At 41.1% G+C, this 19,695-nt stretch overlaps 1 protein-coding gene across 1 annotated transcript in view; it reads right to left on the reverse strand.

The window, feature by feature from the left end:
* Nucleotides 1-8,004: 8,004 nt before the first annotated feature.
* Nucleotides 8,005-19,695, reverse strand: part of olfml1 (olfactomedin-like 1) — a 43,647-nt gene continuing 31,956 nt past the window's right edge. Inside the window, exon 3 of the mRNA XM_048545529.2 lies at nucleotides 8,005-13,953. Coding sequence (XP_048401486.1) covers nucleotides 13,154-13,953 — 800 coding nt within the window. The 3' untranslated portion in view covers nucleotides 8,005-13,153. The remainder of the gene's footprint in view (nucleotides 13,954-19,695) is intronic.

The raw sequence follows: 19,695 nt of genomic DNA on the forward strand, positions 1-19,695 counted from the left end.
TTTTGCTACCCTTCTAGGCAATATCACCCATGTGACCTCTAATCAAAGTGTTGGTGTTCTGCTTCCTTCCAGATTTATGTGATCCTCTGGTGTGAGGGGCTTATTGCTTCTGGTTCTGTTGTTTTAGCAGTGGCCTGTATACAGGGTCTATTTCTATGTGTTCATTAGTGGAGTCCTGTGTTGAGAATCAGGCTTCCCGAAATTCCCTTGCATGTCTGGTGTTCGCTTGTCCCAGTATAGTCACAATGACCCCATCAAACGAATCAAAGAGGATGAAATCATGATTTCCTTCGATGTTACATTCCTATTTAGGTCCATTGAAATACAGGTAACTAGAAAGACACTAGCCATACTATTAGAAGGACCAAGCGTCCTGACCCTGAACACCAACAACAACTTCAGCAAGGACAATTAGATTTATGCCTCACAATGCGCTTCACGCTCAACCGATAGATATGCAAACAGATCAATAGCCCACCAATGGGATCAACCATCTCAGTTCTCATCGCAGAAGCAATGACGCAGAGACTGGCACACCTAGTCCTTCCTATAATCCAACCGAAACTGTGAGTAAGGTAATTGGGCTACACATGTGTAATAATCAAATGCGCAAAAGTCGTAGAAACCCACCAACTTGTCAACAACATTTTCAAAAGCATAAATTTCACTAGAGAGGAAGAAAACAAGAAACAGCTCCTGTTCTTAGACGTAAGAGAGACTGACTAATGGCAAATTCCATACCCGAGTATACAGGAATGCCACACACACAGACCAAATCCTTAACTTCAACAGCGACCACCCTAACATATATAAACAGAGCTGCATCAAGACACTATTTAAATGAGCTGCATCACAGTGCAACACCCCAGAACTCCAGAGAATGGAAGACGAACACCTACACAATGTTTTCACCGACAACGAATGCTCAAGAAGTTTTGTCCTCAGATGCCTACAAAACAAATGACAATCAGAGGACACAGTACAACAGAGAACACTAGCAATGCTACCCTACATCAAAAATATATTAGAAATGACAACCAGGCTCCTAAGACAGCATAGGATCATGATTGCACACAAACCTATAGCAACGCTGCATCAAATGTTTTTAAAGACTAAAAACCCCATATCTACAGTAAACAAAACCAACGTGATATACAGAATACCGTGCAGTAAGTGCAATAAACATTAAATTGGACAAACAGGGAGGAAACTGACCACCAGGATACACAAACACCAGCTGGCAGTAAAAAGACATGCCCAATACACATGGACAATGGGGGCCATTAGATCGACTGGGACAAAATTACCATACTGGGACAGGCAAGAGAATATCCCCGATTATGTTGCCGAGAACAGTAACAAAACATTTGCACATCACAAAACAAACGGCTTGGTGAGCTAATGAGCAACTGTACTTTGGTAGTCTCATGTGAAAATTATCAGTGACTGACCATCACAATAACCAAACTGTGAAAATAAACATTATAATCGACAAAACCAAGTTTCACACTGGGATCTGACTTGTTCAGTTTTGCCATCCACTGCGATCATTACATTCCATTTTCCTTGTCTTTGTTAATACTTAAAACCTGTTCAGTCTGTCATTCTTTTCAGGTTTGATGACAGACCATTGGGCTGGAACATTAAGCTCTGCTTTTCTCTCCACAGGTCCTGCCTAACCTGCTGTGTATTTCCAGAAAGCTTTGCTTTAGGAAAGAGAGATCACATTGAGACTGAGACACAGCCCAAGTGTATAGTTTAGGGAATTTGGAGGCAACATTGCAAGTTGGTGCAGAGAGTGAGAGGTGGTTTTGCGTGTTTTTTTTGGCTTGTAGTTTGTAAAGATTTTTTTAAATAGGATACTTGAAGCCCAGGAACAGGGGCCCAGCACAAAAGAGTAACATCATAGATAAAATATAAGTTTATTGGTTGATGATAACTACTAATTTGATTACGTATTGCAGGTTATTTTCAGATTTATGGTAAAGAGGGGAAGTATTCATAGGCTACAAGCTAAAAGACCAGAGGAAAATTTTTTGAAAATCAAATTGAGAATTAAGTATTTAAAGTAGAAATACCAGGCCAGGTGATGCATTATAACTAAAAACCAAAGAACCAAAGAACTGCAAATGCTGGAAATCAGAAACAAAATCAGAAATTGTTGGAGAAACTCAACAAGTCTGGCAGCATCTGTGGAAAGAAAGCAGAGTTAGATAAAAAAGAGGCAAGAGTGGATATTTGACTGCTAGAAAATAATGCTGGTGAAGTAGAAATGGGGAACAAAGAAATAGTAGAGGAACAGAAATGTACATTGAATCAGTTTTCACACTGGAAGATACCAGCATCACACCAAAACTGCAAGAAAGTCAGGAGACAGAGGTGAGTGTAGTGGCCATTGATAAGGAGAAGGTGCTGAGGAAGCTGAAATGTCTGAATGTAGATAAATCGTCCCGACCAGATGGTCTATACCCCAGAGCTGAAGGAGAAAGCTGAGGAGATTGTAGAGACATTGGTGATGATTTTTCAGGAATCACTGAATGCCAGAGAACTGGAAAATAACTAATATAATATCCCTGTTTAAGAAGGGATAGAGGCAGAAGACTGGAAACTTATAGGTTGGTTAGCCTGACCTCGATCATCGGTAAAATTTTAGAGCCCATTATTATGGATGAGATTGTGGGTTACCTGGAAGTGCGTGGTCAGCTAGAGCTGAATCAGTACAGCTTCATCAAAGTTAAGTCATGCCTGACAATTTGTTAGAATTCTTTATGGAGGTAATGAGCAAGTTAGACAAAAGAGAGCCAATGAATATGATCTACTTGGATTTCCAGACGGCCTTCGACAAGGTGCCGCTCAGGAGGCTGCTAAATAAGATAAGAGCCCGTGGTGATGGGGCACATTACTAGTATGGATGGGCTGAATGGCAGAAGGCAGAAGGTAGGAAGGAGAAATAGGTCTTTTTCAGGATTGTAGCTGGCGTCTAGTGTAGGTCGCAAGCTCCGTCTGGGACCACAACTGCTCACATTATACATTGATGATCTAGATGAATGAGCTGAGAGAGTTGCTTCTAGGTTTGCAGATGACACAAAGATAGGTGGAGGGACAGATAGTGCTGAGGAGGCAGGGAAGCTGCAGAAGGATTTAAACAGGCTAACAGAGTGGGTAAAGAAGTGGCAGGTGGAATACATTGTGGGAAAGTAAAACGTTGGTAGGAAGATAGAAGCGTGGACTATTTTCTAAAAGGGGAAATAATTCACAAATCTGAAGCACAAAGGGACTTAGGAGTCCTTGTTCAGGATTCAGTTAAGGTTAACATGCCAGTTCTTTTGGCAATTAGGAAGGCAAGTGCAATGTTAGTATTCATTTCAAGAGGCCGAGTATACAAGACCAGAGATGTAGTGCTGAGACTACATAAGACTCTGATCAGAATGCATTTGGAATACTATAAGCAGTTTTGGACCCTGTATCTAAGGAAAGATGTGCTGGCTTTGGAGGGAGTCCAGAGCAGGAATGATTCCAGGAATGAAGGGCTTGTCATTTGAGTAGCGGTTAAATACAGTGAGTCTGTATTCGATAGAATTTAGAAGGATGATGGAGGATGCGAGGGCAAATGCGAGGTGATGCATTTTGGAAGATCAAATTCAAGGGCGAACTCTACAGTAAATGAAAAAGTCCTAGGGAAAATTGATGAACAGAGAGATCTGGGTGTTCAGGTCCATTGTTCCCTGAAGGTGACAACGCAGGTCAATAGGGTGGTCAAAAAGGCATATGGCATGCTTTCCTTCATTGGGCGGGGTATTGAGTACAAGAGTTGGCAGGTCATGTTGCATTTGTATAGGACTTTGGTTCGGCCACATTTGGAGTACTGTGTACAGTTCTGGTCGCCACATTACCAAAAGGATGTGGATGCTTTGGAGAGGATGCAGAGGAGGTTCACCAGGATGTTGCCTGGTATGGAGGGTGCTAGCTATGAAGAGTGGTTGAGTAGATTAGAATTATTTTCATTAGAAAGACGGAGATTGAGGGGGGACCTGATTGAGGTCTACAAAATCATGAGAGGTATAGACAGGGTGGATAGCATGAAGCTTTTTCCCAGAGTGGGGGACTCAATTACTAGGGGTCATGAGTTCAAAGCGAGAGGAGGAAAGTTTAAGGGAGATATGTGTGGAAAGGTCTTTACACAGAGGGTGGTGGGCGCCTGGAACACATTGCCAGTGGAGGTGGTAGACGCAGACACTTTAGCGTCTTTTAAGATATATTTGGACAGGTACATGGATGGGCAGGGAGCAAATGGACACAGACCGTTAGAAAATAGATGACAGGTTAGACAATGGATCTTGATCGGTGCAGGCTTGGAGGGCCGAAGGGCCTGTTCCTATGCTGTAGGTTTCTTTGTAACTTATACAGGATTACAAAGCCTGGACAGAGAGGATGTGGAAAAGATGTTTGTAATAGTAGGAGAGACTAGGACATAACGGACAGCCTCAGAGTGAAGGGATGACCCTTAGAACTGAGATAAGGAAGAACTTCTTCAGCTAGAGAGTGGTGAATATGTGGAATTCATTGCCACAGATGGTTGTGGATGCAAATCATTGAGTGTAATTAAGACAGACAAAGATAGGTTCATGATGGCAAGGGGATCAAAGGGTTATGGGGTGAAGGCAGAGAATGGGATTGAGAAACATCTTAACCATGATTAAGTGGCTGAACAGCTTAGTGATAGTTGTTAACAAATAGCAGTTCTCAGGAAAAAGAAAAAAAACTGAGGACTTTGCTTATTTTCATTCCAAATGCTTAGTTCTTGCTTTTCCCCTGACGTGTATGAGCAATGAAATGTTTTGTGACTGATCAAACTTATTGCTTGAAGCTGATTTCTATTTAACCTTTCCAGAACTGACTCCATTGAAAATGCAGTCCAAAGGCAAATCTTTCAATTCAAGTTGATGTGGAAGGTGAATTTCCGTTCGGAAGCTGTGCTTCTCCAATGTAACTTCAGCAGAAGAGCCACAGAAGCCTTAGAACAACACTGTGGGGTTACAGTGGAAAAGCAGTCATACCACAGAAAGAGAGACCGATCATCCAACATATCATACTTGAACTGGCTCTTCAGCTTTCCAATTAGACACGCTACTCAATGCTTTCCCCAAAGTCCTAAATTATTTTCTTCCATGGATTTTTATTCCCTTTTCAAAGTTACTATTGAAAATCCTTCCATTGCTCTTCCAAAGAATATATTCCACAACACAATCTATTGCATAAAATGAAATGTCTTTATCTGCTGTCTGGTTCCCTTGGTGGTGTTAAACTCTGCGGTCGTTGTGGTATAGGCACAGCCATACTACTGTTAGCGAGGAAGTTAATCCATAGAACTGTGGAAACAATACAGGACATAAGCGGACTGTTTGGCCCATCCGGTCCATGCTGACCCAAAAACACACAGATGCTCTTTTTAATCCTATCTTCCTGCATACCACCCCAAGCCTGCAGTTTGCAGCACTTAAGGTGCAGATCCAGGGTAATTTTCAAAAGAGTTTAGGGCCTCTGCCTCCACCATCAACTTATACAGTGAATTCCAGGCACCCACCACCTACTGTCTTTAATGATTTTTTTCCCACATCTCCGCTAATCCTTATGTCATTTAATTTGAATCTATAACCCTTGGTTTTTGAACTCTCTGCCAAAGGAAACAGGTCCCTCCTGCCTATCTTTATGACTCACAATTTTGTATACCTCAATCATGTCACCCCTCAGCTTTCTCTGATCTAAGGAAAACCACCCCAGTCTCTCCAATCTCTCCTTGTAGCATGTTGTAGGATTTCAACTCAGCAATAGGGAAGGGACGGGGATAACATTCCAAGCCAGGATGGTATACAGCTTGAAGGGGAATTTGCAGATGGTGGTGTACTCATGCATTTTCTGTTTTGTCCTTTTATGTGGTGGAAATGATATGCTTGGAAAGTGTTGTCAATGGAGTCTCAGTGATTTGCTACAGTGTACCTCTTACATAATGCACGCTGCTGCCACTGTGTGGTGGTGTGTGAGATGTGAACGTTTACATTGGATCATGGTGCATCACAAAAACAGATTGTTTTGTCATGGAGGGTATTCAGCTTCTGGAGTGTTGTTGGAAAAGTATCCTCTCAAGCAAGTGGAGTGAATTCCACCACACATTTGACTTGTGCCTGGAGTCATAGAAGATTTAGACCCAGACTACTTCAATATCTCTGAAAGGATTGAATGTTTCAGATAGTGGATGGTGTATCAACAATCCCTTCAGAGGAGTAGTGGATTGCTGAACACTGCAATCATTAGTGAACATCCCATTTCTGATCTTAAGATTGTGGAAGGTAAATGTTGAAGAAACCTCAATGTGGAGATGTCCTCAGGGACATATCCAGAAGCTGCTGCGTGTCCACCATTGTTGAGGCAGTCACCATTTCTTGGCTGTGTTGGAAGGACACTTCTATGTCAGAGGAGCCAAGGAGGAGTATAATTCTCCCCCTTCTTTATTACACATGCAACCCTTAATGGGGGCACCAGCTAGCTGAATGAATGCACCACCTGGGTAGCAATAAACATGTCCCTCCCTGGAACTCCCTCCATAACAGGACCGTGCATGTATGTACTCTACATGGATTGCTGCAAGGAATTTGCATTGACACTCTTCTAATAACCACAGGGATTTACAGAACCCCAAGTAGATATTTAAATCAAGAACAGAAATTGCTAGAGAAACTCAGGGGGTCTTGCAGAATCTGTGGAAAGAAAACAGAGTCAATGATTCAGGTCAAATGATCCTTCATCAAAACTTTAAACATTTAGGCCCATTTAGTTTGGACTTGCTTATTACTGGAGAAGTCCAAATCTAATTCCATTGAACAGCCACTTGCCCACAGCTGAATGCTTTTTAAATTATCCAGTTTTCCTTTCAAGAATGCAGCAGTTACTGCCTTCACAACTCTCTTTGTCAAAGTATTCCATGTTCCAGTTACACACTGTGCGAAGACGTTTCTGCTAATCTCCTTCCATATTCCTTAGTGCAATTTTAAAATGCTCAGAACTCATCTCAAGTTTCCCAGGCAAAGGAAACACTTTTCTCATGTTTATCTCATCTATGACAAACTATGTGCTGCTGTTGCACTAAAATGCCCATCTGACAGGAGCAGGCCAATGAACCCAGCAAACTTGTTTCTCCATTGAGTGGGATCATGGGTCACCTGTAACTCTAATGATATTTTAACCCCCTTGGCTCCACGTAGCAGCAAAAATCCATTGATTACTGATTTAAAGTTATTCATTAAGGTGACATCTATAGCTTTCTGCAGGAAGGAGTTCCACACTTCTAGCGTACACTGGAATATAGTCTCTTGAAGAGGACTACAATGAGAAGGCAGCAGTGTGATGTTAATGTCACTGAACTAATCTGAAGAAGGGTCCAGACCCAAAAACAAGCGTTCCTGCTCCTCTGATGCTGCTTGGCCTGCTGTGTTCATCCGGCTTCACACCGGGTTATCTCAGATTCTCCAGCATTGGCAGTTCCTACTATCTTTGTATTAATCCAGTAATCCTAGCTTAATGTTCTGGAGACAGAATCCCGCCACTGCAGAATGTGAAACTTGAATTCTACAAAAGATCTGGAATAAAAAATTAGCCTAACGGCAACCATGTCATCACTGTCAATTCTCACAAAAAAACCCATCTAGTTCGCTAATGTCCTTTGCAGAATGACATCTGTTATCCTTACCTGGTCTGGCTTACATTTGACTCAGACACGACACCCAGTGATGTGGTTGGCTCTTAGCTGTCCTTTGAGCAAGTAGGTATGACAAGTATGCCTAGCCAGAGGTGTCCACACCCCATTAAAGACAATTAAAACAGAACAATGCCCTTGCGTTTTAATCAGCTCCCTTTGATTTAGCTTGGCAAGACGTTCATTTTAACAAGCAATTGCTTGGATCACTATTGAAAGATTATAAATAACTGAGAGCAAAATGAAAAAGAACGTATTTTGGCATCCTGTTATTTATTTATACCTAGCATAACTTACAGAAATCTGAAAAATACAGTCAATCACAGGTTATGATATTGCTTACAATGTAGGCTGGTGAACTAGAAGATGTACAATTAATGTGTTACTGTGCCATCATTACTTGGAGGATATAATTACGATGTGACAGAACTACATAGGAATTTTGATTGAAAACGTGGAAGCATGCAGAGATACAAGACTTTTGAAATATATAGTTGGTTTTGCCATCTGTTGGTCTGGTCCTTTCAAATGTCTGATTTTTTGCCAAGCATGAGTTTCTGATTTTGGCCGGCCATGAAAAACAGAATGAAACTCTTTTCACAGGGAAGAAAATATTATCACATATTGAGTTAACTGGGGGCTCTACTGTTAGATCTAACAGTCTACGCTCAGGATCCATTCTGCTTCTCATGTTCAGTTTTCAGGAATTAACACTAATCCAAGTGGAGAATTACAGAATAGGATTCAATAAATTTATAAGTTGTGATCTGACAGCAAGCAAAGAGCAAAATTGTTTCGAAGTTATTGTAAAATCACAAATGTTTCACGATATCTTTCGGGGAAGAGAATCTGTTGCTCCTACTAAGTTAAACCTATATGCCACTCTCATCTCATGTTTCCAAGGTTGGCTGTTAATGCAGATAGGTAATAAACATTGGTGTGTCAGTGTGACAAAATCCTAAGCGCACATTAATAAAGTGCACCGTAGCGTTAGCACTTGATTCTTATAGGGTTTATTTGTCATTTTTCCCCAAACTCCAGTGCAACAGTGTAAAACAGTCCGGTGGGAGGAGCACAGTGACCTGTGGCGAGGGTTGGAGAACTAGAGGACAAATTATAACATCTTTTAAATAGTTAAAGGTCATATGATGTTTTAGAAGGGGGAAATTTATCTTGGACAGTACTGTGAGAATTTGGAGCTGTAGCCATGTGGTAAAAGGTCGTGGACGAGTGGGACCAGTGTGATACAGGGGTACCCCACTGATGACAGTACAGAAGATTTGGGGTGAGGTTATGTGTAAGAGGCTGTTTTTTGGAAGTTAGAAGGGTCTAAACTGGACTTGGCTCATTTTCAGGCAGAAAAAAACATTTTGCTGAACAAGATTCTGTACATTTAGTGAGGGTGGTGTGCTTTGTGGCTCAGTACGTTGTACAGTTTCTACCATTTACATCAAGAGTGTTTGCGTTCACTCAATTTTCTCACTAGAGCAATGGGCAAGAAAATTACAAAGCATCAAATAAAGCAGCGTGAGGTGAGATTGAAATTGAGCAGAGGCACTAACCAGGCAGCTTTACACCAGTGAAACATAATGCCAAATATTGAAATATTGGAGAGGGTAAGTTGCATGTGTACAATACTGCAGTATAAATATTGCATTCTGAATTAAAGTCCCATTTCAACCCTCCCCACATATCAGGAGCCAACTTATCTTAAAGACTCACATAGGAATAGTTAGCATCCCCAGGAGGAAAAGGTGCAAATCGTAGCAGAAAAGCTGGGGAAGACAATGACATCTAACAACTCAAGCAATACATTCCCAACACTCAGTCTTTAGCATGTTCTCGAATTGGCTAAGCAATGCTATAGCACTGCGAAACTCAGTGCCTTAGCTGAACTGAAATTCACTTAAGCAAGGGTTCGCCATCACCCGCTTCGGGCTTCAAACAAAGGTTTCAAGAGGTTGACTGCAAAGAAAAAAATGACTGATGTGGGGATTAGCCAAACAAAACTGGAGTGAAGAGACAATTTAGCTGAGGTGTGTGTGTGTGTGTTTAGACAGTCTTCGGTTGGTGTTTGACAACAGGCAGAGAGATGGAGGGAAAGGGAAATCAAGCTGATCTGTAAATGAAGCAGTGGGTGTGGTTGGCGGATTGCCCCAACATATGATGGGAATATCCAGAGTGAGGAAACACTTTGGAGCATTAAGCAAATTTTATCGTTGTAATTTTAAAAAATGCTTTTGTGAAATGGCAGCTGGCTAGAGTTGGATGTATTGTGGATATTACAGCTATGAAGTAAAGACATTCACATGTATGTAGTACTTTCATGACCACCAGATGTGTCAAAGTGTTTCAAAACCAATGGAGAGTAGTTTCTGGATAACTTGGGGAACATTATACAATCATTGGGCTATTGAGTCCTTTGGGTCTGCCCCAACTTCCTGAGAGCATCTCACCCAGATCCACTTCATCCCTGTAACCCTACATTTACCATGGGTAATACACCTAGCCTGCAGATCCCTAATTGGAGCAATTTGGCATGGCTCATCTAATTAACCTGCACATCTTTGGACTATGGAAGGAAACTGGAGCACCCGGAGGAAACCCATGCAAACGCAGGGAGAATGTGCAAAGCCCACATAGACAGTTGCCCAAAAATGGAACCAAACCCAGGTCCCTGGCGCTGTGAGCAGAAGTGCCAACCACTGAGCCACCATGCCTCTCTTTTTCACTCTGCAAAATCCATAAGAGTGAGATAATGACAAGGTAATCTGTCTTTGTGATGACAATTGAACATGTCATGGGATAATTCATCTCCTCTTCAGGAGCCAGACAGGGCTTTGATTTAGTGGCTGTTCAAGAGACAGTATCTCCAACAGTACAGCATACCTGTAGTACCGCACTGAAGTGTCAGCTTGGATCAAGTCCTGAGGTAGGCTGCAATCCATAAAATTCTGACTCAGACAGAGCTACATGGCTGGCAGTTTCTAAACTTCCTCCCTGGGATGCGTCAAATCCAGCATTTGTTGACCATCCCTATTGCCCTTAAGAAGTTTGCTTGGCCATTTCAGAGGATCCATTGCTGTGGATCTAGAGGCACATTGATCAGAAAACAGAATGATTTCCTTTCCACTAGCTGCTAGGAGGATGGGGCTTGTACCCATGTGACCAGAGTGTTTGTCTAGACCTCTGGATTACTAGTCCAGGTACATTACTACTTTATTGTCCACAGTCCAATATTTGGGTGGGTTTGTTTATACATTTTTTGGAGTCAGAGCGTGCGTGTGCTTCTTGTGTGGAAAACTCTGGTCAAGGCTTTTTACAATGAATCTGCAAATAAGATGTTTTTGCCTAAGCTGTTGATGCAAATATTGTTGATATACATTTTGACTGTTTAATTTCAGGACTGGATTTACAAGAGTGGGAAAATTACAATCATGTTATTGTCTGTTGTACCATTTGGGAACTGAAATTCTATCTAGCTGCAGGTTTGCACAGTATATGCATTAAAAAAATGCTTAAGCCACAAAGAACTTGTAAATTGGAAAGATTATTCCACACAATAACTTCAGAGGGCAGAGAGAAAAAGAGAATGTTATCACAACAAGGGAAAAAGCTGCAACATAGCAGAGAAGATGCAAATGAAGCAAATTTAATGACAAATGTATACAGTTAATTGTACAACTGAATTTTATACAGAAAAATAACTTATGTTACAACAGGGGACAAGAATTTTTATGACATGAGGAGAGGCTATCGAAGCAAAATGGCTGAGAAGCCCTGATTTATAGACATTTCAATTTCCCTGAAATCAGATGAACTTTTAAAAAGGTGAGTGGACATGATCAAGCAGTGAAATTAATTGCATTTTAATTAAATGCTAAAAGCTTGTAACATTGCCTGAAAAAAGCCTGTGCACTGAACATAATAAAAGCGGTGCCTTTGTAATTTAATTCATTTGTGACGGAAAAGGCTTATCATTAATCATCTAGTATAAAGGTTACCTCTTCGTGGACATGGTGGAGACTTCATCAGCTTTATAAATGAGATGCGATTTCACAAGATTTTAAAGTGGGGAAAAGGTAGATCCAAAGAAAAATCAATCGTCATAAAACAAAATGAAAAGCAGTTTGTACAGGAAAAGATGAGCCAATCTTTTTGTGTAACGTACCTTTGTCAGGATCAGGAACTGGAAGGTCTGCAATGTCTCTTAAGGGAACAAACGATTTTGGGAGGATGTGATGGAGTAGGAAGAGGGACGAGCAACAGATGCAAATAAGAATCTGTTCTTATGATTCCCTCTCAATATCATGTTGACATGACCTTAAACACTGTCTGTTCCTCAACATCAATTTACAGTCTTTCAATATAAATGACTAAACTTGCTGCGTCTCTGCAACAGGCATCAGCTATCTGGCTGTTGATTCTGGAGTTGAAAATGCACAACAAAGGGACAAAACAGCTTAAATTTAATGAGTTGTGGTGCCAAGATGTTCTTCCTTTTGTCTCCTCGTGGATGATCCTTTCTGGAAGACAGAGCAGTTACAAGTTATAGTAGGTGATTAGATTAGCCACTTGCAGAATTGTAGGTGATGCACGGAAGATCTGTTGATGTCTTTAAACAGCAAGGACACTCTTGTCTACATTTGTGCAGTTTCCTGATCTCATTTTGCAATACCCACCACTGTCTCCATACAGATATGATCAGTGTATTCTGCTGTGTATTATTAACATTTTCAATTTTGTATTACCTGTCCTATCTTGTTTCATAAGAATATCTTAGTAATGTACTTATGAAGTGAACATGTTCCAAAATTACCCCTGAAAGTGAGCTGCTCTCTTGAACCAGTGGAGTTCCTATGGTGTAGGTACCCCGACAGTGCTGTAAGGAAAGAATAATGAAGGCACAGTGATGTATTTCCAAGTCCCAATGACATCTGATGGAGAGGAACTTGCTGGTGAGCAGTATTCCCAAATATCTGCAGCTCTTGTCTTTATAGGTGGTAGAGGATGTAGGTTTGAAAGGTACTGCCAAAACAATTTTAGCATGTTACTGTATCTTGTAACAGGTACACACTGCTGACTTTGTGTGCTGGTTGTGGAACAATTGAATGTTTATGGAATTTATTGGGATTTCAGATGAGTACTCTGTCCTTGAAGCCATTAAGTTTCTGGAGTGCTATTGGAGCTGCACGCATTGCCAAATGGAGAGAATTCCATCACCCTCATGAATTGTGCTGTGTCAGTGGTAGAGAAGTTTTGAGTGAATTAAAACTAAAAGCCAGCCATTCTGTTTGGGGGTTGGGTGGATTATACTGGTCAAGTTGCAGGTATGATAACCATTAGTCGACAATTTAGGGTCGCTTTATAACAGAGCATATAAAGATAAAATGATGAAAATTATTAGAAAGAGGGCCGACTTTCCAGTTTCTTTTTTGTGATGAGTTTGTAGATTGTCTGATAGCCATCATCCCAGGCATAGAGTTGATTTTCCCGGGGGTTGTAATGGATCATGGAATGTTTGCCATAGCGCTTGGGGAAGTACAGGACTGGCAAATCAGCACTGGTGACCACATCAGTGACGTCATAGAGGCACTGGACACGAGAGCGACCGCCATGATGGGTGTTGTAGACAACGTACAGGGTGCCACAGATCATAAAGGCCGCCTCAGCTCCCTTGCTGGAGCAGGAGGTGTCCCAGGAGTGCTCCACTGCCAAGCTGCCGTGGTCAATCTTGGTGACGATGATGGCGCCGCCACTATCATCCGGTTCAGCATGGATAGTCCAGAGGCCCTGCTCATCCACAGCCATGTCGATGAAGGTGTATGGTGAGAGTTGGTAGGCGGGCACTTGGCCTGCCCCCTGCAGAAGCATGCGGTCTTTGACTGTCCCATTCCGGATGTCGAACTTGACAATCTGGTTGAGGGTGCCATTGCGGTGGAAGTACAGGTAGCCATTGTACACTACGTGACCCGTCCCCTGCCAGGCAAAAGGGAGGGTGACTCTCTTAGCCATTTTCCTGCTTGCACTCTCTGTGAAAGCCTTGATGCCTCCAAACTCAGTGAGAACACTGCCAATGGTTCCACTCAAGAAATAAACCTTTTGAAAATCTCGGACAGGGTCCTTTATCCAAGAACCTTGGGACTCACCTATTTTTTTAACAATTTTTAATGACTTGATTCCATCGAGCAAGAGGTCACAATCTGCAAGAGAAGGGTGGGGGCAGGGAAGAAAAAAGAAAATAGAGATAGCACTTCAATAAAATCTAGATTAAACTCTAAAACGTAGATTAAACTCTAAAACCTAGATTAAAAGTCTGAAGCATATAATTGATTTTGTAGAGAACACTGTTGCAAATTGTCTTTAATTAGGCCACATAGGAATAGAGATTTGGAGGTGGCCATTCCACCCATTGATCTTGTTCTGTCATTTGATGAGATCTGTAACCAATCTGCATATATTTATTGTTTTCCCATGTCTCTGAACACCTCTAGTTAACAAAAAACAATCAGCCCAGGACTTAATATGGTAGCTAATGGATGGGCAAACAATGCCTTAGAGCAGATGAGTCACCTGGTCGGGATGGCTTGATAAGGGAAATGAGGGTGGCGACAAAAAAAGGCTCAACATTATCTTCCAATCTTCCATGGATATGGCAAAGGTGGTAAGGGCTTGGAGAGTGGCAAATGTGACAATCTTAATCAAAAAAGTGTGTAAAGGACACTAGTGCCTTTTTACCAGTAGTTTCAACATGCATGCATATGGCATAGTGGAGGCTCTTTGGCTCATTGAGTCTGTGTTGACCTCTGCACATGAATCCCACTTTCTAGCACTTGGTATTGCATTTCAAGTGCTCATCTATTTACCCTTTAAAGGTTGTGAGGTTTCCTTCCAGGCAGTGTATTCCACATTCCCTACAAGATCTGGGAGAAAACATTTTCGCCTGTAAATCTCCTGCCCTTCATCTTAAAATTATCTTAAAGTGATGTCATCTCCTTATTGACTCATCTAAAGGGAAAAGCTGTTTTCTATCCACCCTATCCATGCCTCTTACAACCTTACACACCTCAGTCAGAACCCCTTCAGCTGTCTATGCTGCAAAGAAAACAATCCTTACACACCATCCTTCTCTTAAACTCTCTATGCCTCAGCATGGTGTGTAAGGTCTTAGAAACAATAATCAGGGAAGAAATTAACAGGCACTTGGAGAGGTGTGACTGAGTAACAGAATCAGAGCCACAGAGTCATGCAGTACAGAAACAGACCCTTTAGTCCAACCCGTCCATGCTGAGCAAGTTTCCCAAACTAAACTATTCCCACCTGCCTGTGTTTGGCCTATATCCATCTAAACCTTTTCTATTCATGTACCTGTCCAAATGTCTTTTAAATGTGTTAACTGCACCTGCATCCATCACTTTCTCTGACAGTTCTTTCCACACACGATTCACCCTCAGTATGAAAATGTTACTCCTCGGGGTCCTTTTAAATCTTTATCCTCTCACCTTAAAAATATGCTTCCTAGTTTTTAACTCACCCAAACTAGGGAAAAAGCCTTTGCTATCACCTTATCTATGCCCCTCATGATTTTATAAACCACTATAAGGTCACTCCTCAACCTACTATTCTCCAGTGAAAAAAGTCCCAGCCTATCCAGTTTCTCCTTGTAACCCAAAACCTCCGTTCCTGGCAATATTTTGGTAAATCTTTTCTGAACCCCTCCAATTTAATAATGTCCTTCCTATAGCAGCACAACCAGAACTGTACACAGTACTCCAAAAGAGATCTCACTAATGTCCTGTATAATCTCAACATGATGTCCCGACTCCCATACTCAGCGGCCCAAGCAATGGAGGCAAGCATGCCAAAAGCCTTCTTAACTACCTTGTCTATCTTGTGATACAACTTTCAAAGAACTATGCACCTGAAGCCCTTGCTCTCTCTGTCTGACAATGCTACCGGGGCCCTACCAATAATGGTTTAAGTCCTATCCCTGTTTATATTACCAAAATATAATACCTCACATCTATCCAAATTAAACTCAATCTGCCACTCTTCAGCTGATTGACCCAATTGATCAAGACCTCTTTGTAATCTTAGATAACCTTCTTCACTGTCTACTATATCTCCAATTATAGTATTATCTGCAAGCTTACTAGCCATGCCTCCTAAATTCTCATTCAAATGATCCCCCTACCCCACTCCCTACTAGTTTAAAGGATCCTGAAATAGAACTAGCAAATTTCCTCACCAGTTTATTTGCCCCTTTCCAGTTCAGGTGAAACCTGTCTTTTTTGAACAGGCCTTTTCTGCCCCAGAAGAAATCCCAGTTACCCAAAAATCTGAATCCTTGCCCACTGCACTATCTCTTCAGCCATTGGTTTATCTGCACTATCTTCTTATTCCTACTCTCACTAGCACAAGGCACTGGGAATAATCGAAAGATTACAACCTTTGAGGTCCTGCTTTTTAATCTCTACCTAATTGCCTACATTCACACTGCAAAGCCTCGACTCTTTCCCTAATAATGCTGTTCATGCCAATGTGTACAACAAGCTTCTCACTGTCTCCTTCAACATTGTGCTGCAACCATTTTGAGATGTCCTTGATCCTGGCACCAGAACAATCTTTAGTTCATGCTGATGGCCACAGAATGTCCTGTCTATGCCCCTGACAGGAAAGTCCCTGATAATAATTACTCTTTTGAATCTTGATAAACTCTGCTTGTCATAAAATTCATTCTTGTTGCCCTAGATCTACCAGCCACTCCTATTTTCCTCTGAGAGTCTATTGTCTTCAATAGTGCTCAGAACAGTGCATCAGTTTGAGACAGGAATAGCCACAGTACACTCTGAACTACCTTCCTCCCTTACCTGATGGTCACACATCTATTTGACTGAAATTAACCTCTCTAAATCTAATAACTAGAACACCCTCTGATCTTTAAGTTTTATTCTCTCCATAGTTGTTCTTAACGTATTTGCTGAATCTGTTTGGATTATCCTTGATGTTATCTGCCAAGGCTATCTCATATCCCTTTTTTGTCCTCCTGATTTCCTCCTTAAGAATGCCCCTACACTCTTTATACACTTCAAGGGGTTCACTTTATCCCAATGATCTCTAACTAATATATGACTTCTTCTCATTCTTGACCAGAGCCTCAATACCCTTACTCATCCATTGTTCCCTACTCTTACCAACCTTACACTTCACTCTAACTGGAACATAATGCTCTGAACTCTCGTTCTGTCACTTTCAAAAGCCTCCAACTAATCAGTTATCCCTTTGCCTGTGAAGAGTCTCCTCCTATCAACACTTGAAGGTTCCTGTCTCTTACCATGAAATTTGCCTTACTCCAATTAAGAACTTTAACATTTATACAAGGCCTATACTTTTCCATAATTATTTTAAAAAGTAGTAGAATTATGATCACTGATCCCAAAGTGGTCCCCCATTAACACTTCAGTCACTTGCCTTGCCCTATTTCCCAAGAAAAGGTCAAGTTTTGCTCTTTCTCTACATTATTGATAAAGGAAATTTTCTTGAGCACATTTAACAAGTTAATCACCATCCAAGCCCTTAACACAATGACAGCCCCAGTCTATGTTTGGAAAGTTAAAATCCCCTACTCTTATGACCCTATTAGTTTTACATATAACTGAGATATCTCTACATATTTATTCCCCAATTTCTTTCTTATTTTTGAGGGGCTAATCTACAATCCCACCAATAATCTTCTTGTTATTTCTGAGTTCCACACATATAGCTTCACTGGACAATCCCTCAGAAATATTCTCTCTTAGTACAGCAGTAATGTTTTCCTTAATCAAAAATGCTATTCCCCAACCCCCCAACTCCCCACTTGCCTCCCGTCCTAAAGCATCAAAAACCTGGAACATTGTGCTGCCAATCCTGTCCCTCCATCAGCTATGTTTCTCTATCCCATACATGCCTTAAGTTCATCTGCCTTAGCTGTAAGGCCCCTTGCATTGAAATAGATAGAGTTTAATTCATTGTTCTCTGGCTTGGTTTAGCCTGCCTTGTCTTATTAACATGCGCATTTCAAATTCAGAACCATCCTCATCTGTTTTTCTATTTTCGCTATCACTTTGAGCCAATACATACGTGTAAAAGGTAAATTGTATTGGACTAATTTAATTGAATTTTTTGATGAACAGAAAATTGGTGAAGGGAATGCAGGAATAAGGCACATATTGATTTGTTGTTCTTGGAATAGTGTTAGTGTCAGCTTCAATACAACATTTAATTTAGAATTTTTTTTACTATAGGTACATCTGCTCTTCAGATTGGCTCAGGACAGATCTCAAAGCACTTCTTCAGATAGTATTCATCAACTGTAAATATGAGATGATATTGCTGCAGTTATCTCCCTGGAGAGCTGCTGCAGTTCCATCCTGCTAGTAAAGTCTTTCTCCAATGTCTACTGAGCTCACAGTTCTATCATAGCATGTCACAGAGGCTGATCTAAATACCCATTAAGCCTTATCTCTGCAGGATAGAAAGCAGCAAGTTGTGGGAGCTGGATGTTTTTCAAACTAGATGATGGTCGACTGTGGCATTCCCAAAAGGTCAGTGCTGGTACTGCTTTTTTTTTGTAATTTTATAATTAGCATGAAAATTGGAACATTTAGGGTAATATTTCAAACTTTGCAGATGATAACAAACTTGGAGTATGAATGTGGAATCTCTTGTTCAAAGCTGCATAAGGTCAGGAGATACAATGTGGGAATGAATATAGTGGCTGCTTTTGTTATGAACACCGTGCCAACTAAAATTATATCTGACAGTGGAGGTGATTCCAAACAGCTGCATCTTAGTAACAATGCTTTCTCTGTATATGTTAGCATATGGGGTATTTGGGACTTATGCTAAGCAGAGTTAGAAGAATTCATCAATCTCCTTAATAATTGTCACCCCTCCTTAAAATTAGAACCACAATACACAAGGAAAGCATTCATATTGGAGACATTGCTCTATTTAAATTAAAACATGACAACAAGAACCAGCAACTTTTATTAAATAACTGACACGTACATCAACCAAAAATAAGGCCACACTTCTTCCAGAGAATTGTGAGGTCTCATAAGCTGAAAGCTGCAACATCTCAACTTTTATTACCCTTTTTCTATCATCTCAGATCTTAATCTCAGATTTAGTTTTAATTGATACACATTATTCATCACAAAAGCATCCACTATATTTCTCCTCATATTATATCTCCTGACCTTATGCAGCTGGAGACAAGAGATTTCACATTCATTTACAAGAAATGCATTTCTTGGCTCCAACTTTGGTGACTATTTGTTACCATTAAGAAACTGCTCTCCCTCCCCTTTTGTAGGCTCCCTCTCCCTAAACCCACTTACATCCTCCTTCACTTCTTAGGAATATTGCAGGTTTCTTCTCCCCAACACCTTGCATCCCCCCTTTCCCCTACTCTTGCAGTTTGTATTTACCCTTCATCAATTTTGCAGAATCCTTCTTCATCCCACTCATTTTACTGCCTCTTCTTCCCCAGAATCCATTTGTGGTCCACTCCTCTGTACCACCACATCCGTCCCATAGTCTTCTGTTCTTCATAAATGCTCTTGCAGCCTTCACCTCCTCCTCTGTAACTCCCTTTGTAACCTTGTGCTCCCCTACTCGTCTTGCAGACATTTCATCCCCTCCTACCCAAACACCTCGTTTTTATTGATCTATATTTTTGATTGTGGACTGAAATGGCAAAAACACTCTTCTAAAAATCAAGGATTTTAAAAACCTTGTGCAGTTGCAGCAAGAAATCCCTAGTCTTATTCATCAACCCCCTTGAAACAAAGGCCAACATTCCATTATAATTCCTGATTATCTGCTGCCCCTCTGTGTTAGCTTTCTGGTGTTTCATACAAAAGCACTCCCAAGTCCTCTTTGTTGCAGATTTCTGCAGT

The sequence above is a fragment of the Stegostoma tigrinum genome, chromosome 17, assembly GCF_030684315.1.
Source record: "Stegostoma tigrinum isolate sSteTig4 chromosome 17, sSteTig4.hap1, whole genome shotgun sequence".
In the NCBI taxonomy this organism is placed as follows: Eukaryota; Metazoa; Chordata; class Chondrichthyes; order Orectolobiformes; family Stegostomatidae; genus Stegostoma; species Stegostoma tigrinum.